Consider the following 25175-nt stretch of genomic DNA (forward strand, 5'->3'; position numbering starts at 1 on the left):
GGCAATGAGAAACAATGAAATCTGGCCATGTGTAGCAACATGGATGGACCTTGAGGGTGTTATGCTGAGCGAAATAAGTCAGGCAGAGAAGGACAAATATCATATGTTTGCACGTATAGGAGGATTAGGAGGAACTTGATGGAGGAACAAGGGGGAGAAGAAGGGGGGAAATGGTGGGGGAAAAGGAGAGAGGCAAGCCATGAGAGACTCTTGAATGCTGACAAAAACTGAGGACTGATGGATGTGGGTGGGAGGGGGGATGGGCATGGAAGAGGGCACTTTGGGGATGAGCACTGAGTGTTATGTGGAAACTAATTTGACAATAAACTATTTGTAAAAAAAAAAAAAAAAAAAAAAAAAAAATGAGGCCCAGATAGTTAGAAGGAGAGATTGAGGTACTATGTGTAAAGAAAGTCCTGGGGTCATGCTGTGAGTCCTCACCCACTCCATTTGCAGGAGGAATGGGGCACAATGAAACTTTCTAATCTTAAACCTGATAGGAGGACTTCAAGGGATACCCCTAAAAGAGTTTATTTTCTTGCAATTGGGAGATACAGAGAACTAGTGCCTGACTCCTCCCTGAAAAAGCAAAAGTTGACAGTGAGCTAGAGTTTGACCCCACTTAGTAAATCTGTCAGGAAGAGAAAGGCCAACTCCTTGGGAGTAGATACAGGAGAACCTTGCTCTAGTTGAACTCTGAGTTTGTAGGCATGTGTACTGGTCTCTTGCGGATAAATGTGGGGCTCACAGGAGAGTCATGACCTATAGAGTGACTTTGCCATGGTCATAAGTGACCCACAAAATAGAAATGCATCCATTCAGATCAAGAAAAATGTAGGTACCAAGGTATCCTTTGTAACTTCTACTTGAAGGTAATTCTCAGACTTCTTGTCCATAAATTGATCACCTTTTTGCTTCTTCTCTCTAATAAAAAATGCCCTCTCATCCCCACCAATGAAATTTTGAGATCAAACACAAAAGGACAGGAACTTCATCTCCAATATAAGCAGATGTATTTAAGGATGTAGTTTGCCCCCATCAAATGCACTAAACTGCATTACTTTTCCGTTAACGGCCATCTTCAAGAGGGACTTAACCGATGGGCAAAAAGGAAGGTAAAAAACAATTAATATGAGAGGGGTTGATGATGGCTTTGTCAGTGAGGATGGCTGAGGTGGAGTTGAGGGGAGGGGTAGAATCAGAATGTGAAACTGTCTGACTAACCCATCAGAAATTGGCACAGCTATAAGCAAAAGCTGACTGCATCTATCTCTCACTTTTGCCTAACACTAGCCAAGCAGTGTTTCATTTGGGCAAGGATTTCTCTGATGCACCCTCAAGTTCTCAACATCACTGACGCGAAACTGATAACCCACAGATACGTTAGCTACAGTCCACTTATGAACATAACATTTACATAGGTTTCATATTTGAATAAACAAGGAAAGAGTATACATTGAAAACAAAGGCTGAAAGTACAACACCAGGAAAATTCAAAGATCATCTGTTGGTAGCTATCACTCTCACTGCAGCTGCTGAGATCATCCTTGCCCTAAGAAATCATTGCCATGTGGGGCTCTTACTGGGACTACAACAATGTCACTCTCTCTCTCTCTTGCCTACCTTGATTGTCCCAGGAAAAAGGCAAGAGCAGAGAGAAGTCATGAAGAAGAGTTTTGCAAACAGTTGTGTGCTGGATAACAGGCTCACCACAAGGAAAATCCCTAATTTGTGTTTGCTGGTTCCCATGGTATAAATAGTCCCACCATAGTCAATTTCAAGGATGACTCATTAATAACCAGATCACAAAATTTTGAAAATGTAACAATCAGCTGTTATGAACTTAGTGCTAGCTCACTCCAGCACTCTAGCACATTCTTGCTTATAACTCAACAAGAATTAATACCAGTGGGCTTCTGTAAATATGTAATATAACTTTAATTTCCTGAGAAGATATGCAAGTGCAAGAGAAACAAGGTATCCAGGTCTTTGGCCATACTCAACAGATTTTTTTTTTTTGGCCTTAGGCTTAGCCTGAGCAATTTTTTTTTGTACACGATACAAATATTTTTAAATTAGCTTTATATGTAATAGTATTAATTAGTATAATGTAGCTTTTTACAAATATCCATAAATATTTTAAATTGGGTTATCTTATAGTCATATTACATACCTATCAACAAGAATCCACAAACATCTAATTAATTTAACAGAGTTTAAAACTTTAGCAGACTGTTACTAAATTTAATGCTATTCATTATTTTCAGAAGTTAACACATTTGATCAAGGCAGCAAGGGGATTTGTTTGAAGGAAGCCCTGAGCAATACCCATGTGCTTTCTGCTTCAAGCAGGGAAGGAAAAATTTGCTAAGAAATGAGAGATGTGTTATAGCTTTATTCTACCCACCTTGGGATGAAAGAGAATAGATCTTCTGATAATCAAATCTGCTAAACTTTATAGACATATGATAGCTGAAATATCCACTCTTAAGCTGAGGCAGTATGAGACATTGGGGAAACTCACTATTAATCTCTAGTTCTATGGGTTGAGGCAAATTACTGATGTTCTTTCTGCCTTTATATTTTCATTATTTAAATTGTGCCAAAAATACCTGCCCTCTTAGCTTCATAGAGTTTCCTTGTGATCTATGGAAGGCACTTGGCAAGCTGTGGAGAGCCAGCTAAAAACATGAAACTCTTATGTGATATAATGCAGTACTGATGATACCCATTTCTGGGGATTAATTTTTATGATTACTAATGATCACTCTTTCTTTACCACTGACAACATTTAGACATAATAATCAAGTTCCCCGGAGCCCTCTGTGAAGGTTCAGAATGAATCCTTTGACTAACTGGTTTTATAAAGCACTCTGCATCCTGAATATGATGAAATCAAGGGAGGTTTCCAAGTAAAGTGCATCCATTCCAGCCACCTATGCCTCTGTCCCAGTAGACAATACTATTCCCTATCATCTAACACTATCACATCTAAAGTGGGGTATTGTTGGCATATCTGTGGCCACTCTCCCAGTCTGACTACTTTTAATAGGAGGGCCTCAAAAGATAGGAGTATGGGAAGAATAAGGTGAAGCAGCCCTAGAATATGAGAGCAAGACCAAGCCATTGCCCTGAATCTTTTTTGCATACCATGTAAGGTTCCCAGGTGTATAAGACAATTTTTCCATCCAAGGATTTAAGAATTAGGCAAAGACTCTTTGAGAACCTTCTGTCCTCCAGTCCTTTATCATGGATTAGTAAAGTGTTTTTGTAGACCCAGTGTCAGGGGTAAGCAAATGTTGCTGGCCTGTCTTCAGTTAAGCTTGAGAGATGAAAACTCACATGCAGAGAAGAGTTCTGTATATGTTGATTTGTGCACCCAGACAAACTGTGGATGTTGAAAATCTGCCTCCTTTAACCCACCCATCAGCTCTCTGCATGTGCTAAAGACAATGAGGTGGCCAAATCGAGTCTCTAGGAAATAAATTGGGGATTTGTTAGCAGTAAGAGCCCCCAGTATGTATTATTTTTTAAGACCTGATGGTCAGAGTTGAATCTTAAGTGAAGCATATCTCCAGCATCCAGTTCATAAGTCCCTCCTATATTTTGAATTGTAGAGTTGTTTGTTAGAGTTTGTATGATGTCTTTGTTTTTATACAGCCGCACCTCAAAAGGAGCTTGTTCCTTGTAGGTTGTATTTGGAGCTACTTGGCCATAAATTAAATACAAGCCATTTCGAAGTATCTTCAGTTTCCAGTCAGCTGTATTATTCACACAAGGAAGCTTAGGAGATGCCATTTGCCATTTTGAAGGAAATGGTCCTATAAGAAATTTACAAAGGAGAAAAAAAAAACATAGGGCATAGTTATTTCATTCCTTTCTTGATTATAGTTATTTCCTACTTACAAGTTGTTTCTTTACCTAGTCCACATTAGTTCTCTCCAACCACAATATTAATATTTTAAGTATCTACTCCTTGTTTTAGAGAAATTACAAATCTTAAGTATATCTCTTACTTGGGGAGCTCTAAAGAAAGGGATTTGGAGTAGAAAGATGAGTTAAGTTTTAGATGGCATTTGTATCTCTTGTCAATCAACATTTGTGAAAGGAAGGAAAGGAGGAGGAAGGGAAAGTGGAATCACACACCAGGATTATGATAACTAGAATTGGCAGTCCAGGAGGCATATCCATGCTTTTCTTTCTTTCTTTTTTTTTTTTGTAATGTTTGTTAATTTTGAGACAGAGAGAGTGCATGTGTGTGCACATGTGGGGAAGTGGCAGAGAGAGAGAGAGAGAGAGAGAGAGAATCCCAAGCATGCTCTTCCCTCTCAGCTCACAGCACAACATGAGGCTTAATCCCACAAACTATGAAATCAAGGCCTGAGCTGAAATCAAGAGTCCTGACACTCAATCAACTGAGCCACACAGGTGCCCCATATATTCATGCTTTTCTATGTAAATACTATAGACTATGTATCACTTTATCAATGATATCTTCCTCATCAATCTATATAAAAGAGTGCTCTCCTGTCATTCTCTCTCTTCATCCTGCTTTGGTTTTCTTCATAGAAGATATGTCACCGTGATCTAGTGTATTATGAACTAAGTTCCTCATTTATTTATTGTCTATCTTATACCCACTTGAATATAACATCTTTGAGAACAAGTACTTCTCTATTTTGTTCATTGCTATATCTTCAGCACCTAAAAGAGTTTCTAGGACCTAGTATGTTCTCAATAAATATTTCCTGATTGAATGATACATCCATGTTCCCGAATTAGGTGCATTGTGTCTAAGTTATGGCTCTTCTCTTTAGTTTAGGCTATACAACTGAGATCTACTTAGGATATCATTATCCAACTCTTCAAAAACAGCTACTGATAAATTCATGAGTTTATAAATGTAAATTATTTGTTAAATATAAGTATTCCTAGTTTAACATTGTCATGGGTAGGGGGTGGGGAAGAGTCTAGAGTTGATCACTTATTTTCATAGAGAGAAGTAGAATTTACATATCGTCTTAATGTTAATTGTTTTAGCACAGTACTGTGATTTCAGAGCCCCAGGAAGTGTCTTGATCATTCAAAATACTTATTTGGCCTCTTCCCTAATTCTCCATAACTTTTGTTATGAGGGCAAAGCCTTTATCTCATAATTAGAAAGAAGCCTTGATAAGAAAGCATCCTGGGAGAGATCACACATTTTAATTCTTATCTGTATAGATGATTGATACAAGGCTCAGAGGGTAGATTCTAAAGGAAAATAAAGGAGAGCTATTAGAGCAAGAAGCAAAGTCTCTTTGTATCTCCAGTGAGTCCAAAGCCCATTAAATTTCTTTCTGCTGAACTTGTAATATGCAATAGATAATAGGCAAGTCACCACAAAAAAGTGTCACTGGTTCTCTTATGTTATAGGGGCCACTAGACTTGAGGCCACTTATTAGCAGCAAGTGAGATTCTTAACATATCCCATCAAGAAGGAATTTCAAATATATTGTGATTTCTTCTCCATTCACTAGAAAAACAAAAACAAATTACAAAGGCAGAGACAAGTAGTAAGAGGTTCCCTAACTTTCACAGACCAGGAAAGCCTGGCAATTTGGAGTGTATAAGAAGACAAGGATTGCAGTTAACACTAGAAATGTTTGGCTCTCAGCTGAAAATGTATATTTGGCTTGAAATATGTAAATATGAAATATGTAAATAATCCAAATGTATTTGTTTTCAATTTTGTATGTATTCTAAGAAATACCCTAAGGCTCAGTGTAACTATAATATGTTTTCTTAGCAAATCCCGGGACAGTATAAGGTAAAAATGGCCCACTCTACAAGGCACTAGCAATATGTGATATGTGAGAACATTGAGTTTGTCAAAGGGAAAGGTTATAGAAATATGAAACTTGTGCTTAATAAAACACAGAAATTTTTAGAAAAAAAAGTTTTTAAAAAAACTACAGAATTAAAAGTAGATTCCTGGATTTCAGTTTTCTGGGCCTGTGAGAGTGATGTGCATTCCTAGCCAGAGATGTGACCTTGAATGTAAGCTTCATTAGGGCATGGACTTGTCTGTCTGGTTAACCTCTGAAGTCAAAGCTCCTAGACAACTGATTGGCACTTGATAAGCAATTATAAATAGTAGTTGAAAAAGGAATAAAATAGAATATAGGCTTCCTTCTTGTATCAAATCCTAAGAAAAGTAAAAAGTAGGTACACAAGACAGGTTACTCACCGAACTTAGCTATACAGGGCTCACTGGCAGTCTGTATGGGAAGAAAAAGAGGAATTGGTCAGGATAATGACCATGTCACAGCTTTCTTGGTTGGTTTATTTAGAGCTTCAGATCCTGAAGCCAACTTCTTTTCCCTAGCTGTAAAAAAAAAAAAAAAAAATCCTTTTCTCCACCTTGTCTTGCCTGTCTCAGCTTCCCTTTGTAGATGCCCGGTTCTGTCCTTTCCCTTTCATTACCTAGCCCCCTTTTGGGTCTACTAGGCAAAACTTAAAGTCTTATTTGATCCACTTAACCTCTATCTACAGGACAACTATTTGTTCTTGGACTCTCCTCCTCCTGGGCTATAGAAATTGTATATAAACCGTAGTCTCCACACTCTAATCATTGTATGAGGTGATCCATTGGTGTGGGAGAAGGAAATAATAAAATTTCTGGTTGTGTTTATTTTTATTTTTAATAAACTATAGAAATATGCACAATGCATATTCGTAAAACCACCCTCATTTAATATGCAGACAATCACACCATTTACAGTAACTGAGAAAACATGAGGAGACTTCAGTTTCAAACTGTTGCAACATACCACAGTTTACTTGCTACAAGAACCCATCAGTGTGGTTAATTCTATAAACACTGATACTTAAATGCTAAAGCCTTTAAAATACTCAGAAGCAAAATAAGGTATAACCACACACACACAAAAATTGTGCCATGTAAAGTTCATTGGTTTCTTTGTTGCAAAGTGTTTAAGAGAATTTTTGAACTTAAAGATACAGTAAGTTTTTCTTTTGTGGGATTTCTCTAGCTGCTATGGTCGGAATAAAGCAAAGAGAGGCCAGAGCAAAAGCACAGAGACCAGCTAAGAGATCATTGTAATCATGGAGGCAAAAAAGCGTGGTGCCTCTGACCAAGGTGCTAGCTGTCCTGACATGGATATGAGATGAGAAAAAGAACAGAAAAGAGGGGACTCCAAAATACTGGGCATGAGTAATTGAAAAGATAAAGTTGATAATCACTGAAATGAGCAAGATTTAAGAAAAAGAAACTGAGAGGAAAGAATCATGAGTTCATTTTTGGACATACCAAGTTTTGTGATGCTTATCACATAGCCGGGCAGGAGTGTCAGGTAGGCATTTGGACCTATGAGGATGGAATTTAAGGAGTTGTGATGATATAAATTTAGGAATCTTCACCTTCTAGGTGATGCTTTAAGATGTGAGACTGTGTAAGATTGTTGAGGTAGTGAGCATAGATAGAGAAGAACATTGGAGCACTGCAATGTTTGGAGATCAGGGAAGGAGGAAGAATCAGCAAAGGAGGCTAAGAAGGAAATGCCAGTGAGTCAGCAGGAAAATCTGAAAAGTGTGATGTATTTTAGGGAGAAGTGATTTTAGGGAGACATGATCAGCTGTATCAAATACTGCTAATGGGCCAGAGAAGAGGATAGGGAATTAACAGATGAATTTCAACACGTAGTCATTGGGGTTATTGGCAAAAGTAGTTTCTGCAGTATGATGAGGACAAAACATAATTAAAGTGAATTTAAGTCTAAATGAGAAAAGAAAAATTGAGAATAATTTTGCCGTAAGGGAGAACAGAAAAATTGAGTGGAGCCTAGATGGGGATAAGAGGTTATTATTTTTTCTTGTCTTTGGTTTTGTGTTAACATGAGAGAACTGACAACATGGTTATCTGTTGCCATTCGATGGGAATGTTCAAATAAAGTGGGGAAGGGTAGAATGTAAGAGCTAGGAAATAATTGTTAGAGCAATGTCATCAAGTAGGTAAGAGGGGACAGAATCTGGTTCACGGGTGGCCTTAGATAAGTGTGTGAACAATTCATATGCAGTGACAGGGATGCACACTTTATGTGGGGAAAAAAATGCAGGTAAGTGGTAGATATGATGGGAAGTTTTGGACTTCTTCCCTGCCTACATCTATTTCCTCATAGAACCTGGAGACAAGGTTTTCAGGTGAGAGAGAGAATGGGGAAAACATTGGTAGTTTAAAGAGAAGTCAAAGGAATGAAATAGTCCAGTAGAGGAGAGTGGGGAAATATAGGTTATGACAGTCAGAATCATGAATCAAGTTACATTAACTTAGAAAATAACCTTCAAATTATTATGTCACAAAGCATTTTAAATTAAGATCAGGAAAATAAACACATTTATCAAATTACTCTACTAAAGTATTATTTCAATTACTTTAGAAATGTTTATATATTAAGATATTAAATACAATATTTTGACAAAAGCAAAACAGTTTTGTGCCATGAAGAAACTATATCAAGCATGTTATTCAGTTCATCCTTCTAAGTTTCCATTTTGTGTATCTTTTTATTATACATTGTATTAGTACTTATATATAACATAATAAATTTGCATATATGTTGGGCTTGTACTCAAAAACATCTTGTTGCAATCAAAAAGTTTGGATTCCTACAATTATGTTTGCTCTTGCAATTATTTCATCCTCTTTTTGGTGTTTCTTAGAAAAAAATGCTGAAATCCATTTCATTTGATCCATGATAGGCATGTGATAGGGATTCCCTTATCTTCAATTTTCTCATTTATAAAATGAAAATAATAACACCTAGCTAACTGAGAGTCTTTATGGGTTTAAATATAATAATTGTTGTGAAGGGCTTTACCCAAACAGACCTGATCCTGCTCATTAAGTATTAGCTGTTTTGATGATGATACTGATTATAATGAAGAATTGAACAAAATACTTAATTGCCCATATTCCCAGCTAGCATTTTAAGCAAGAGAAACATGTAATTTATAGCCCTTGCCTCTTAGGAGTTTATAATCTTTCTATAAAGACACGATTACACACATGAAGTAATTGGATAACAATATAAATATGAATGAGTGTCAAAATATGTGGCACAGATAGCATCTGTGGTGTCTACTATCATGCATAACGAGTGTGTGGAGAAACCTAAGGCCATGGACAAATTAATTGCCAGAAACTGAAACCCTGGATACTATACTTGGACCCATTTAATGTACTTAGAACTACAGAAACCACCACTGATATTCTCTATTGCCACAGATGAAAATCTGTCTAATCAGAAAATTCATCTATCTGGCAGCAAGGTATAGTCTTTAGATGAGGAAATGAAATAGATGATCAAGGGATATCCATTTTTCTAAAAGTCTTTTTAAATTTATCTTCCTTATTATGTCAATAGTAAGGATGCAAATATTAATCACTACAATCTATTCAAAGCCTACTGTGTGTTCATCTCTATACTGTCCCATTCATACTGACTGCAAGTCTATGGGATGAGAGCTAGCATGCTCATTTGCAGACAAGGAAGTATGTCTGAGAGGGATTAAGGAACATCAACTCAACATCATGCAGCTGATAAGGAGATATGCTGAGCTTCAAACAGCCTGTCTGACTCAAAAGTCTCACCCCCAGGACTCTGTGTGGCTGTTTCTACGTATAATTCTGGTCATGTTTGGAAGGGGTAAATATCCATTTATTAGAAGCATATGGGACTTTTATCGAGTTAAATTCATTTTTGCTTAGAAGGATCCATTGCTCTTTTAATTTCCATGTTGATTTAAACCCAGATTTAAATGCTTGGGTTCAAATGTCCAAAATAATAATTCTTTCTACAAACCAACCCCAATCAGATCATCATTTGGAAATAGAATCTATTCTGCTTTTAAGTTCAAGCACAACTCCTTTTGGAAGTATCCTTTATTTCATTGAAAGAAAGGGTGGAGGGAGAAAAAAAATGTCCTTCCAAGGAAATTTCTGTTGGTCTAAAAAGAGTAAACCTTCCTGTCTAATACTTTTGGATTAGTGCCTAGAGAAGTTGGAAAGTGGGATTTTGTATATAAAAACTACAGTGGAGACCAAAAAAACACTCCTGGGTTCATGGATGTTGTGAGAAGGTGGAAGCAGCCACTTCATAATGACTCACCATCCGCTAGCCACTCATGCCTCCTTTCCTAAGATACTTATTTGTGGTCAATTGGGAAAGGGAAGCACAAGCAAGTGGGAAATGGAATACTTGAGTTAATATCATCGCATTGGCAGCCAGGCCATTGACTATTCTATAGGAAATAAGACTTTATGGCATCCAATCAGGACAATATTCTAAGAACCTTTTAAATTTTCCAAAATTTGAAATAGATTCTGGACTATTTGATTAGAGGCAGAACCTTTCACTGAGAAGATGTATGTTGTCTAACTTAGAGAATGAGAGCTCATACACATGGGATTGGTCAAGTTCAATTCTGGAAAGAGGGGTCCTAGGTGCTGCTGGCATTATTAGACTTTCTCTTAGTCTTTGCAAGAGCAATCATTGGTTCCCCAGTGATATGAAGGAATTGATGACACCTATAACATAGTCTATGTTTTTCAGGGTCCTCTAGATAAAACTTGAGGTGATTTTTAGAGGGATAAAGTACTTCCAAAGTTAAGCTATTGCTATTCATACCCTTCCCTTCTTCAGAAATGAAAACACTCAGAATTCCTGACAATTCTTTTCTTTCAGCTCATAGCTTCATTGCCTCAGAAAGTTGACTTTTCCTTGATACTTTCCTGGAGAGAGTAGAGATATGATTAGAAATGCCTCTGTTGCATACCCTTGTGTACAGTTAGGGAATACAGATTGATGGGCTCCTGTATAAAAATTTGCCAAAGCTACACTTGCCCTAACTAAATTAACAACAGCAACCACCATGTACTGTTTCCTCTTCCATCTTTTCTCAGTTGCTTTCAAATATCTTAAATAGTAGAACCTTATCTCTGAAACCTTCATTGGCCTTAGAAAAATGTTTCCACTGGCACTAATTTCACATCTTAGCCCTTTCTTTAGATAGCCATATACTACTTTATTCTCTCTAAGGCCAAGAACCTTCAAATGTACCCAGAAATGGATTAAATCCTAAATTAAATAAAGCATTTATTATTTTCTTTTTGGTCAGTGCTATGTAGTCAACAGTAAGAAAAACTTCTAAGAAGAACCCAATGTATCTCCATTTCCTTTACTAGACCAACAACTTGGACTGGAGCTCAAAGGGAAATTTCTAATAAGCATCAGGGGCTTCCCAAATAGCAATGTGCTTTCTCTTTCCCCCATGAAACCTTTCCTGATCACCCTTGCCCAAAGTCATTGTCCCCTATTTTGAATTACTAAAGCATTTATGTTCCCTTAGGCAAATTATTAATTATTGTATTTTATAGCTAGAAGGAGCATTGTAATGAACAAATCATTCTCCTACCACCAATTTTCAAATGAAGAAACTGAGATCTGGAAGGTTAAATATCTTTCTTAAATTCATATAATTAGGGAGACTTAGAACCAGAATCCAGATCTTACTCCTAGTTCAGTGCCATTTCCTTTCACAAAGATGCACTAGCCACCTGTCACTTACCTTATTCTGTCTTGCATTATCTTATGTCTTTTCCTCATTAAGACTATAGCTTGCATCCCCTTCCTTGAAGGCAAGCGTATGTTCTTTCCTTTATTCCACCAAGAGGGTTTAGCAGAGTTCCAGAAAGGGAGAAAATATTCCAAGGCATCTGTCAATTGACTGATTTAATTAAGTGATTCTAACTCAGTGATATGCAGCTAACATTTAGCACTTTCTAATACCTTTCATCAAAACATTTAGGTATACCTCAAAAGACATGACAAAATTGAAATTTTGTTTACATTATCTGTACCCACATGTCATTTTCTTCCAACTAACTCTAATGATACTGATAACAATAACTAGACTTACAAAAGAAAAATAGCAACCTTAGGTACTATTGTCTCCTTACCTTGAGTGGAAGAAAAGTAAGAATTAGTGTACTGAAGGAGCAAAGAAACAGCAAAATAACTATTGGTGAGTAGAGGAGCCATTGCTTCCAGGGTGGTCTGTGTGTTCCTTGAGGGCCTGAGTGGCTTAAAGGCATGTCTTCCATGTGGCTCAAATGTATTCTCTGCAGGAATAAGAGCTCTGGAAAGCAGAAATTCACAAGTGATGGGGCAATGATGCAACTAGTCAGTTTTGTGGTATGGTAATTAATAGTGGGTGTAAGAGGCGGGGTTTTCCTTCTGATTCTGTGTGTTGGAAAATGATACTTTTGGGCTAAGTGCTGACTCTCGTTTGGCACCAGACCAAATGCCTGAAAGGAACAGAGGCTTGAAGCCAACACAGGCAGGATGAAAAAAACCAACACAAGGAACGTTCAGAGGGAAAAAAATTCTTTCCTAACGCACAAAGAAGTACAGGGCTATACAGCATTACAAATTATTTTTAGATAAGAAAATTGCTTTTATAAGAAGAAATAAAGTTCAAGATCAAGCCCTATCATATTCTAGATACCATGCATGTGTAAGGCAGGGTTTGGGGAGCTAAGCAGGCTAGGGTTCATGGTTTGGAAAAAATAAATGATTTTATCAGTTTCTTAAATATAAAATATGTTCATTTTGAAATAGTCTCTGGAAGACAACTGCAGTACTAGCATTTCTTTTCTTTCTTTCTTTCTTTTTTTTTTTTTGCAGTTAGCCAAAATATACCTTTATTTGTCTTTTGTATTTTTTCAGCTGTGACAAAGTAAACACCTCTTTTTTTAAGGCTGCTGTTTATATAACATAAGATATCAGTTGGCATATCCTGAGACAAACCCCACAAGTAGAACAAAGGTAGATTACAATTAGTTGTTTTGTAAAAAAGTGTAAAAGCCCAGTGTTTATTTCAGCTTTGCACACACTGTGTAATAATGAAGTATATCTGGAACCATACGCATTTAGAGACCATCATTATAGCAATGCTGTACTTCACTCCGTTATTTGAGTTGAGAACTAAAGCTAAGTGGAGTCAGAGTCTACCAGTTTATTCCACAAATTCATCCCAGTTAGAAAACAATTAAGAATTAAAACAACATAATGCCTTTAAAAAATATAAATACAACAAGCTCAGCTCTCTCAAATTTCATCGTTTTAAAATCCTGAAAATTCAATGCTGGCATCAAAGTTATCACACACAAAAATATTTTCCTACACACTGTGATGTGAGCTTACACTCTACTCCAAAATATTTGAGCTTCTTCCTGGCACCAGAAAGGCTGATTTACTGGTTCTCAGTATGTCAGTCTTTCTATCTGTTAAGTGGAATACCTACCTTTTTTACATAATGCCAGCACCAAGTACTAGAAAGAACATAGATTTTTTTTTTAATGTTTCATTTATTTCTAGGAGAGAGAGAGACAGCATGAGCAGGGGAGGGTCAGAGAGAGAGGGAGTCACAGACTCTGAAACAGGCTCCAGGCTCTGAGCTGGCAGTCAGCACAGAGCCCAACGCGGGGCTCGAACCCACGAACCGCGAGATCATGACCTAAACGAAAGTCGGACGCTTAACCGACTAAGCCACCCAGGCGCCCCGAACATAAATTTTTAAATCAGACCTGAGAGGGGAGCCTGGCACTTCCCAGCCCTCACCTGGCCTTCCACATGCTATTTGACTTCTCTGTGTCCTTACTTTTAAAAATGGAGAAAATTCCATTTCATAAGGCATGAGAATGAAATAATATGAAAAATTTGGCTCATATGAGATGTTCCATAACAGTTTCTCTCTTCTCCACCCCTCCTAGAGATGTTCAAGACTGAGTCAATTATAAAATCCTAGAAAATGATTTAAAAGAAATATTTATGATGGTGTTAATCAACTGAAGTTCATTTAAGTAAAAGGAGTTGAAATGAAAGTATTTTGGAGAATTTTTTTTAATCCGAGAGAAAGTTGTTGTTGTTTTTTTTTTCCAAGTGAAAGAGGAAAAGGGTAGAGATTTAAGATTTAAGATCCTCATTTATGGAAGAGGAAGCTGAGAATAATAGAGGCTGAGTGGTGGATCACATCACCAATGGTGGGTACGGTGGAAAGGGAAGCTGAGTTCAGGGAAACTGTTTTGTTACTTAACCTTAGTTTAGTACCATGCTATTTGTAGCAATATTTCCCACTATGTTGTCACAGTTTTAACTTGGTCCTCTGTTTTACCTTGATCAATAAACTGTCGCTAGAGAAGAGTCCAGAGTCCCAGACGAACAGATTTTCAGCACAACAGTGTTTCTGTGAGTGTGCTAGATGCTGAGGTGCAGAGATGAACAACAACTTGACCAAAGAAGAATGGGACATTGTACCTAGAGCTCCTATAGTCCTGTCACATCTGTAATGCACAGGCTCCCTGCTTCTCTGAACTGCTCCCTCTCTTGTCTTGCCTCCAAGTTTTAGATGGAAATGACTCTGCTTACTCACTTCAGTAAACATTTATTCAGATGAGGAACTGCTCCAAATAAAATCCATTTCCTGATTCTGCCCTTAGCCAAGGCTGGTTTCTTCTGTATCCTCGATAATTATTTTGACCTAATGAAAATATCTTAACAAAGATAACATGCTTATCTCAAGAAGAATACATTCTAGGCCTTATTTTCATGAAACAGCATTCAGAAATGAAGAAATTTCAAGTTAGGAAAAGTGATAGGAGGGAAGATTTTTTGAAATTTTAGAATGATGAGTCACCATTGGTACCCTTTTGGTGTCAGCTGTAAGAATTTACATCTCAGATGTGACATCTTAGGATTTGATAAGAGGTACAAGAGCTCAAAACTCAAGCTTTTGTATTTATAACTTGTTGCTGGCTCACACACTTAGAATGAGATTTTTATTTAATTAAATACAAGCACAAAAGCATGTTGAACACTTACTGTCAGCCTGTTGCTGTGGTGAGAACTTAGGGGGATACAAAAAGTCATAGGTGTCAAAGAATTTTGCTACCTAACTAATTTAAAACCTTAAACATAGGGAAGCAAGTGCCCAAATGAATGCTAGAAGACAGAGCTTCAGAGAACAGAATATCTGGATAAAATAGCTGAGGACACAAGTTGGAAATGGATTGAGAGAAGAAAGGAGGGAGATCTTTCCTGAGGGAGACATAAAACCTGAGGAATGTTCAGAGGCATAAACATTGGCAAAAGTTAGAAAACTTTTTAAAAGCTCAATATGAACAAAGGCAAAATGCCAAATCTTTGAACGGATTTAATAGCTCATACTCAAGAGCTGCAAAATGAGGAATTTCAGAAAAAGTAGTAAAAAAATCTTTCTATATTTTTCAGATTTAAAAAAAGCATGCAACATATGCTTGGTTAAGCTATTTTAACTATACTCATAGTTTTGAATTCAAATGAATTATAGATGTGGAAACTTGGCTCTAGTTCAGTCATTGACCACATTATACTAAAATGAATTGGGAACCTATTATGTATCTTCTATGTGCATGAATGTTTACATTTGAATGTCAAGCAGCCCTGTATGGACATCTCTATGTGTAAAAATGAAGAGACTGGCATTCAAGAGGATAAATCACTTGCCCATACTCGTAGAACAGGGATTGAATCCCCATCTTTTGGATCCCAAAACTCATATTTTCCTACCTCTCTATGCTGAAATACATGCCAAGTAGTTGCTGTGTGAAGTAAATAGAGTGGGATGTGTATTAAAATCTGTGAGAAAATATTAGATGGACATCAGATTCCTCCAGAATCCTGTATTACTCAGGTATGCACTTCTTGTCATGTTCCTTTATACACTATTTACCATGACTTAATCCTGTGATAGTGTATGGTGTAGCACTTTCATTGAGAAATATTCAATATATCAGAACTCAGTGAGGAATAGTGCACATCTGATTTTGCCTACTCTAAGATATCAGAGTATTCATCTTATAACAAGTAGGGCCCATTTGGCCTGAAGTTACATCAATAGATGATAGATGATAGATAGGTAGGTAGATAGATAGATAGACAGACATGATACATAAATAGGATCTTAAAATCAGAATTTTTAAAAAGTAATAACAGTATCTGTTAAGATTAATAAATGCTTTGTAAAGAGATTATGTACAGTTCATTAAACAGAAATATATATAACATACATATTTATACACACATATGTACGATAAATTCTAAAATACATACAGAGACTTCTTATATGAATCTTCAGATCATTGTCTCTAAGGAACTAAAAATAACCCTAATCAGAATGGTCTAGAAAATAGTTTAAATTCAAATTATGCTTTCCCTCTTTCACTATTTCACTATAGAGAAAATCCTAAAGACTCCACCAAAAAAACTCCTGGAACTGATCAATGAAATCAGTAAAGTCACAGGATACAAAATCAATGTACAGAAATATTTTGCATCCCTATACACTAATAATGAAGCAGCAGAAAATGAAAGTGACTGTTAAGAAAATAATCCAATTTGCACCTGCACCAAAAACAATAAAATCTTTATCTAGAAATAAACTTAACCAAAGAGGTGAAAGACCTGTACTCTGAAAACTATAAAACACTGATGAAAGAAATTCAAGACTATGCAAAGGAATGGAAAGACATCCCATGCTCATGGGTTGGGAGAACAAATAACATTAAAATATTTATACAATGGAAAGCAATCTACAGATTTAATGCAATCCCTATCAATATACCAACAACATTTTCACAGAACTATAATAAACAATCCTAAAATTTGTATGGAACCACAAAAGACCCCAAATAGCCAAAGCAATCTTGAAAAAGAAAAATAAAACTTCAAGTATCATGATTCCAGACTTCAAGCTGTATTACAAAGCTGCAGTAATGAAAACAGTATGGTACTGGCACAAAAATAGATACCTAGATCAATGGAACAGAATAGAAAACCCAGGAATAAACACACAAATATAAGGTTAATTAATCTTCAACAAGGGAGTAATGAATACCCAATGGAAAAAAGATAGCCTCTTCAACAAATGGTGTTGGGACAAATGGACAGCTACATGCAAAAAAAGTGAAACTGGACCACTTTCTTACACTGTACACAAGCTCAAAATAGATTAATCATTCATGTGAGACCTGAAACAATAAAAATATTGGAGGTGAGCACAGGTACTAACTTCCTTGACACTAGCTGTAGCAGCATTTTTCTAGATATGTATCCTGAGGCAAGGAACATAAAAGCAAAAATAAACTATCAGGGCTACATCAAAATAAAAAGCTCTGCACAGTGAAGTAAATAATCAACAAAACTAAAAGACAACCTACGGAATGGGGAAAAATATTTACAAATGACATCTGTTAAAAGGTTAGTATCCAAGATATATAAAGAACTTATAAAACTCAACACCCAAAAAACAAATAATCCAATTAAAAAATGAGAAGAAGACATGAACAGACATTTCTCCAAAGAAGACGTATAGACACCCAACAGACACTCAATGTCACTCGTCATCAGAGAAATGCAAATCAAAACTGTAATGACATATTACCTCACACCTGTCAGAATGGCTAAAATCGAAAACAAGAAACAAATGTCAGTGAGGGTGTGGAGAAAAAAGAATATTCATGCGCTATTGATGAGAATGTGAACAGCTGCAGCCACTGTGGAAATACTTGTCCATCAGTTATCAAGTTCTTAATGTACTTGGAACATAGAAGACATTCAGAAATGTTTTCTAAATGAAAAGAAGGGAAAAACATGTTCTTTTGTTATATTTTGGAATCACTTCATATTAGAAAAGCCACAAACTTTCTTTACTCATTTAGATTCCCATTGCCAAAACCAACAAGTCTAGCCATGAGCCAGAATATCTAAATGGAATCATGTAAGGCCAGTAATAAAAATGGAAAATCAGAAGATAAGGTGTCACATAGGTTTCTGTATGAACACATGTCACAGTTATGGTGTTGAATGCAGTAAGCATAATGACCATTCTCTACTGGTGGAACTGGCATGTAGTAGTTTGTCAAATAGGGAGACCAAGTAGAAAAGTAAAGGGAAAGATATATATCCTCTTTGCCAGAGCTACCCAAAGAAATCCAGGAGATTTGAGGAATGATTAGTCTCAGGAATATTAACACCCTCTTATTTCTGATAAGTTGATAGGTATGCAAAACTCATCCTTCTCTGATGATCTATGTGATCTTTTGTACAAGATATGATTTAACAGCAATGCTCATTTATTATAGCTTCTAAGTTGATGTTTGATGGTTTTAAATAAAAAGTGATGTGCCATTTTGCATAATGGAAAATCTATTTTTAGTCCAGATTCCAAGTAGGAAGTAATTCTTCAAATTTTGTATTGTTTTCTTGTCTGGTTTGACTTGCTTTTTACAGGTGGCTCAGGAAAGAGACAAATATACAAGGCTGCTAAAGCAAAAAGTGTGATAGTAGGATGAGAACAAACTATCTGACTTTATTGATGGTAAAGGAAAGTTTTATAAAGGAGGCAACATCTGGGCTGAGAAACATACCTGAAAAGAGAGGTTGACCAGATGGAAAAAAAAACTCATAATATATCCTTCCCCTAAGCTAACCAACTACAATTCACCAAATATATTAATATATAATATGTGTGTGTTATATTGATAGTTTCTGAAACAGCATAATATATAAATATGTGTTTCTTGTAGTATAATGTATAAATATATACTCAATGTATGTGTAAGTGTGTGTGTGTGTGTGTGTGTGTGTGTGTGTGTGTGTGTAGTCTTACAGCTTCTCAGGCACTTTACTTGGTAGTGGAGACATCAGAAGAAGTAAGGCAGGGTCTCTGATCTTAAGGAATCCATTGTCTGGTAATTGCTGATTTTTTTTTTTTTTTTATATTTGATCTTTCCCAACTTGGCATGGAATACATGTTTCAATTTCAAAATAATTTTCACTTATCTTTTTTGTGTGATTTTTATATAACTTCTTCAGAGTTACCAGTTAATTCAATTCAGGTGAGAACTGGCAAAGCATCTAGAGTTGTTCAGGCCAAGGAACTTGTCTATCCAGTTCGGTGACGCTAGCCATGAATACAGTAGGATGTTCCACCATGAGGAGGAAATCCCAGGCTGGTGTGCCAATGGAAAAAACACTGAATCACAGTCAAGATTGTAGAATGTTGCTTAATGGAATGGCGCCAACCAAGGTAGCAGGCAGTTTCCATTTGCTAAAAAAAGAACAAACAACCCTGAGGAGTTAGCTATGAATATTATACTAAGATAAGGTCCAGATCATTTCAGGGCTTTTGCTACCCAATAAGCCTAAATGAGATATTTTTGGCTGAAAACAAGGATATTCTCCTCCCTACACGTACACAGCCTTTTATATCCACTTCTGGTCCCTCATCCTGTGCATTCATAGATCATGTCAGACACCACCCACTCTGACTGCAATATCACTGAGTGCTGATTTCAAATGTAAACCATAAAAAAAGAGGATAAAAAATTATGAAGAGTGAAAACAAGGAAGCAGATGCCTGCTGTCTTCCAGGCACTGTGTTTAAAGTGTAAATTCTCACATGAGTGGCTAGGTTTCTTTAATCCTCACATCAGCATTACATAGGAGCCCATGTTAGTCACATTCTGTAAATGAAAACATTGAGATTAAGAGCTGTTAGCAACTTAACCAAAGTCACAAAACTACAAACTCAAATCCAGATCCATTTAACTCCTTTGGTAAGAGAAGGATTTTAAAGTCAGAAACAGTTAACAATGTTAAGGATCCTGAAGTGCGACTTCTGAATATGACATCTAATATAGCTTTTGAAGGGAAACTTAGTAAATAATTAGTATCTTTTTTAAACACACATCATTTTTTGCTCTGTATTCAATTTCATATTCTTTTATTTCTCCTTGTCTCAAGATGACTCAGGTTTGCAGATGGAACCAAATGTGAATTAAATTTAAATTAGGATAACGAAAGTCATTGTGGTGGGAATATCAAAAGTATTTCCAGTCACATCATTTCCCCATGGTGTTAAATTTTTTTTAGCAGAAAATTATGTCAACTGAGAAAAAAGTCTCTTTACATTCCAACACTGTATTATACATACATTGTATGTATATAGCATACAGTGTATGCTGTATGCATACATCTGTTTTTAATTTTATCCTTCATTTAAGGATGAGAGTAATAATAGTAAAATTTATGGGCAAACACAGAATCAGAGTATTAATTAAAAAAATAACTTAGAGCCAGCTAAAATTGTAGGTTAGTTGCAGTAGTTTCAATGTAGAAGAAAACAGAGGTCACAAAAGGTTCAAAGAGAAGAAGATAGGACAGTTACTGTGGCAAAGATGACCCATTATTTCAACAGCTGTTGGAGTCATTTATAAATGTGCTAAAAACACAAAGACTGGTGTGAAGATTCTGCTGATAGTAATATTGACAGAAATCATGGCAGCAATAACAGCTAACATTTATTGAGCACTTTGTCTTTTAGGAGTTGAGAAGCTCATAATAAGGACTTGATTGATTTGAAGTCAGCCTATGGGTAAGACTATTTTAGGTTCAAGGTAGGAAATAGATAAATTCACCACCAATTGAATTTCTATGAACACGAAAAGCATGTGGTTTACCGGTGAATGGAGGGACAGACAACAAAATGTCGTGGACTTCTGAAATGAATGAGCTAAGGAAAGGAGAAATGGCTCTGACTCCATCTTTTCCTTTTTCCAAGTCTAGCTGCAGTTTGTTCACCTCACTTTTGCACAGTGGCTGGAGCTGGTGGACACGGGGAACACAGACCTTCCCCACTAGTGTTGTTCTGCTGTGTTATGTGATAGGAGAAAGAGCTTCAGGAAAGCACTTTGATAAGATACAAAGAACGTAGCCAAGAAGAGGTCAAGAATTCTAGATTCTAGATCTGAAAACTTTAAAGCCTTATACAAATATGAGATGTTTAGGATGCTTTCCTGCCTTTGAAATTGAATATACCAAAACACTTCACACTTTACCAGTTAGTTTATTTTATTCTCTGTTTCAGAGAGTTTTCTGTTTGTTTCATGCACACTCACATACACACAGACACATCATACATTAATTTATTATGGGGAAATGAATAGAACTATAAAGTAGCCGAATTTGTAGTGTTTATTTAGTTGCTGTGTTCACATATCTGAGAATTCAAACACTCTTGAGTCTAGTATGTGAGTGTACAGATGGGATCCTTAGGATGTTCTTTTGTTGTCTTGCAAGTCTAGAATGTAAAAGCTGGAAATGATTACTTTAACTCTTGCATTTTTCCAATTAGGGAACTGTGGATACTACTTAAAACTCTTGATGAATTACTAGTATTTCTCTAAGTAATTAAATACTTACTTAAAAAGTGTTGCAGTGCTGGTTTTGGTACAAGATGGTGACATAGGAAGCTCCTGAACTCACCGCCTCCCCCGTACACATCAACTGCGCAGCTACACATAAAATAATTCCCTCTGAAAGAAATCTCAAACTACCTGAGCAACCACTACACATTGAGTATTGATCACCATATTAAATATGGTGGGAAAGGCTGAGACATACTGTCATCATAAACCCCATCCCTACCAAAGGAATATACAATTGGTACAGAACCCTCAACTCCCAGCTCCTCCATGAGGAGTGAAGGGTTTGGACTCCATGTTTAGCATCCAAATTTGAAAACTCCCACTTCCAAACCAAGGATGGTCCTCCAAAGCACCTCACTTTGAAGCCACTGGACCTTGCACCAGAGACCCACAAAACCAATACCAAAAAAAGACACAATTGTTAACAGGCTATAGAGGACTCCTACAGCTATACCCTAGGGCCTAGCAGAAGCAAAGAAATATCCAACTCCCAGTCTTTCTTTGAAAATGGCCTATTAATATTAAAAGCTTTTGCTTAAAGGCCAAGCTTCTTTTTTAGTACACATCTAAAAGGTAACTGCCATCCTCCTCAGAGAGTAGGGAAGCCAGCGGAGGCATCCCCCACCTTATCCCTCTAGCCTCCTTCAAATCACCAGTATCTCCCAGAATGGGGCTTATACACATACCTTCATCTCAACTTGAGCTGCTACTACCTAACCCTGGAGTACCTGGCTCTGATAACCAGTAGGTCTTCCATTCACAATTCCCACAGAACTCTAGAGAACAAAGAAACAGTCCTCAGCCATCTATCCCCACAGAGCTCAGTGCAGAGTGAGCAGGTAAAAATGCCCACTTCCCAGCCTTCACCTGAGAAGGGTCACTTTCAGTACTTTTAAGGCTGCTGCCCGAGGGTCAATTGTTTAATTTAGCATGCTACTAAGGGCTCACTTAGATCTGCCCCAGCGACCAGGGAAGCTAATGAACACATCTCCTGCCCTCTCCCTCTTGCTCATGCGAAGTCCCCAGTATCTCCCTGAACAAAGCTGGTACACATGACGGGTACCCGAGGTTTTGTGCCTGCTGCCCAAGGGATGAGCTTCTGGATCACCCTGCTCTCATAGCCAATGGAACTTGCATTCACGAACAAATCCCAGAGGACTGTGACAAACAAGGCATTGTTAATGGACACAGAAGTACCCCCATTGGCTTTACACCTGGGCCAGATGCAGCGAGAACAGGCAAAAATGCCCATCTTCCAATTTTCCCTGGAAGGAAGGAGTAACTAAACTCAAGGGGCTCACTGCTTAGGGTGCATTATGTTGAACACAACCTAAGGAAGTATGAAAACAGAGAATTTTTTATTACTTGTTACAAGTAAGAAAACAGAAGATAGCTCTTAAAGCACTGTCTCCCCATGGACTTAGTACAGGAAGCTATTATTCAGTGAATTAGGGGGTAGGGGCAGAAAGCTTGCATGTATCTTAAGGAATTTACACAAATTTTTAAGCATTTTGATTATTGCACATACCTAGCAAATGAATGTGTTACTGAATACATGGTATGTTCAAAAATGGCAGAAAATCCCACCCATAGGAGGATCTTAGTATTATAATGAGCTATAGATAACTTCAGGACAATGGGACAGAAATGTGAAGGGCTTCTATATAGGTTCTCCACACTAAGTAGCTCACATAAGGTGCTATCAGGTGAAACACTTAGCAAGGACCTAGCAAATGAAATATCTAGCTGGGCATCTCCTTGGTGGGAACTGCTGTTTATGCAAAACAAGACACATTCCTTTCCTGCTTTTTTCCTTTCCCCCTCCTCCTTTCTACTGATAATGTTCTGCCCTCTGATTTGAGTATCTCCTTTTGCATTTTAGCTAACAATGGGGACTAACTACATATTTTCCCAACTGCTACTTAAGGGTCCAGCTTCTGGTCGACCTGAACCCAGGTTGGTATAGGCATACTTTCAGATACAGGGAGGCACCAAGAACCCTTTCAGCTTGGGTATTAGAGAGGCCAGTATTAGATACAACCACCCTCCAGTTTTTTCCCCTTCATAATCTTCCACTGGCCAATTATAATTCTCTAACATTCCACTAGGCACAACTTTCTAGAGAAACCGTCCCTTGACCTTTTCATCTTCGTTAAGTGCCTCTTCCATTTGCTTTCAGACTTCATCATATTTATTCATATTATAGCATTTACCATCCCACAGTATAATCATCTGCTTACTTATACATCTAGCGGTGATTTTTTTTTTTTCTAATCTCTTTACAACCAAAACCTATTTGAGGCCTGGCCCATAGGTGATTCTCAATGAACACTGGATGGATGGATGGATGGATGGATGGGCGGATGGGTAGACGGATGGCTTATTAACATTAGATCATCACACAGCAACACCCAGGCCAGATTCAGCTCCCAAGGCTTGAGTTTACAAGTACTATATGTTCTTCCCATTTTACTCACACTAATCAGAATCAGCTATCACCAGAGCCAAGTCTGTGTTGAATTTTTTGCTTCACATTTAACTTCATGATTGTTTTTCCCTTAGGTATCATAACACTGATAACTTTTTTTTTATTATTATACAGCAGAGATCTGGTGGTCTCACAGTTGGCTATAATGCTCCAACCTCTCTCTCCCATAAGATTCTGACTGCTGAGGGCTTTGGGAGGTAACACCAAAGACAGAAAGCAGAGCGGTGTTTGTGCTCATCATGTTGCCTAAATCCTGTAGTATAAACAGCATAACTCATATTAGTCCTGTCCAAACTGGAGACCCAGTAGCACCCTGCCTGTGATTTATAATTACCAGGATTTTACTAGATACGCTGTAGGCACTGAGTGATTACCCTGTATGTTTGTTTCCTGATGTATATCAAACTAAGCTGTAACATAAACAATGCCACAAAACCACATCCTGTTAAAGAACTAAATACAGTGAGTAGATTGTTACCAAGAGGAATAATCACGATCAGCTCATCTAAAATGGACTGAGCAGCTGGCCTGCCTTCCAAGCAACTCTTGAGTTTGTTGTCAGTCTAGTTGTGCTCTCTTTCACTTACCTTGGTGCATTGTACCTATCTCCATAATAGTATTTGTGTCTGTATGTTAAGCTAAAGCCCCTGAAGGACTAGAACTGTGTTTATATCCACTGTACCTCTCATAGTATGGGTGCTCAATAAATGTGTATGGGTGAGTGAATGAGTAAATGAAAGAATATATTGATCCTTTCTTAAGTCAAATGTTACATATAATTTGAATTATCTTTCCAAGTAGGAATGAGCTTACCTATCACCTTTCACACATTTTGTCCTATATTTTATAATTTATAAGCCAAAAACATACATTGAGGAAACCAAGTGGATTCTCTGGCCTTGGATCAAAACAAAATTAACTGGCTCCTACTGTAGTCAGACCCAACATCTTGCTTTCATTAGGATCATTTCTTTGCTTGTTTCTTAAAATTGTGACTGATAAGATATGTAAAGAAAGATAAGTTTACACATTTGGATTTAGATGAGAAAGCTGAAAATAAGATATTGTCAAAGTAGAAATGCATTATGCCCTTAAAGTGCAGGGTGGTATGCAAAAGGAGTTCAGAAAATAAAGATAGTTAGATGGAATTCATAGGATGAAGAAAGGGGACTTTGGCCTTCAATTTTTTTTTAAATAGTTTATTGTCAAGTTGGTTTCCATAAAACACCCAGTGCTCATCCCCACAAGTGCCCTCCTCCATGCCCATCACCCCCCCCCCGACACCCATCAGTCCTCAGTTCTCAGCATTCAAGAGTCTCT

General features: G+C 37.1%; 1 protein-coding gene across 2 annotated transcripts in view; it reads right to left on the bottom strand.

Moving 5' to 3' along the window:
- Positions 1 to 1973: 1973 nt before the first annotated feature.
- The window catches only part of TNFSF18 (TNF superfamily member 18), a 75834-nt gene continuing 52632 nt past the window's right edge, over positions 1974 to 25175 (bottom strand). For both annotated transcript variants that reach the window (XM_039224863.1, XM_039224861.1), the window contains exons 2-4: positions 12020 to 12198; positions 6230 to 6260; positions 1974 to 3821 (exon numbers count right to left, since the gene is read on the bottom strand). In XM_039224863.1, the coding sequence (XP_039080794.1) occupies positions 3475 to 3821; positions 6230 to 6260; positions 12020 to 12163 (522 nt within the window). In that variant the 5' untranslated portion in view covers positions 12164 to 12198 and the 3' untranslated portion in view covers positions 1974 to 3474. The remainder of the gene's footprint in view (positions 3822 to 6229; positions 6261 to 12019; positions 12199 to 25175) is intronic.

The sequence above is a fragment of the Hyaena hyaena genome, unplaced genomic scaffold (genome assembly GCF_003009895.1).
Source record: "Hyaena hyaena isolate Hyena2069 unplaced genomic scaffold, ASM300989v1 scaffold_1803, whole genome shotgun sequence".
Taxonomy (NCBI): domain Eukaryota; kingdom Metazoa; phylum Chordata; class Mammalia; order Carnivora; family Hyaenidae; genus Hyaena; species Hyaena hyaena.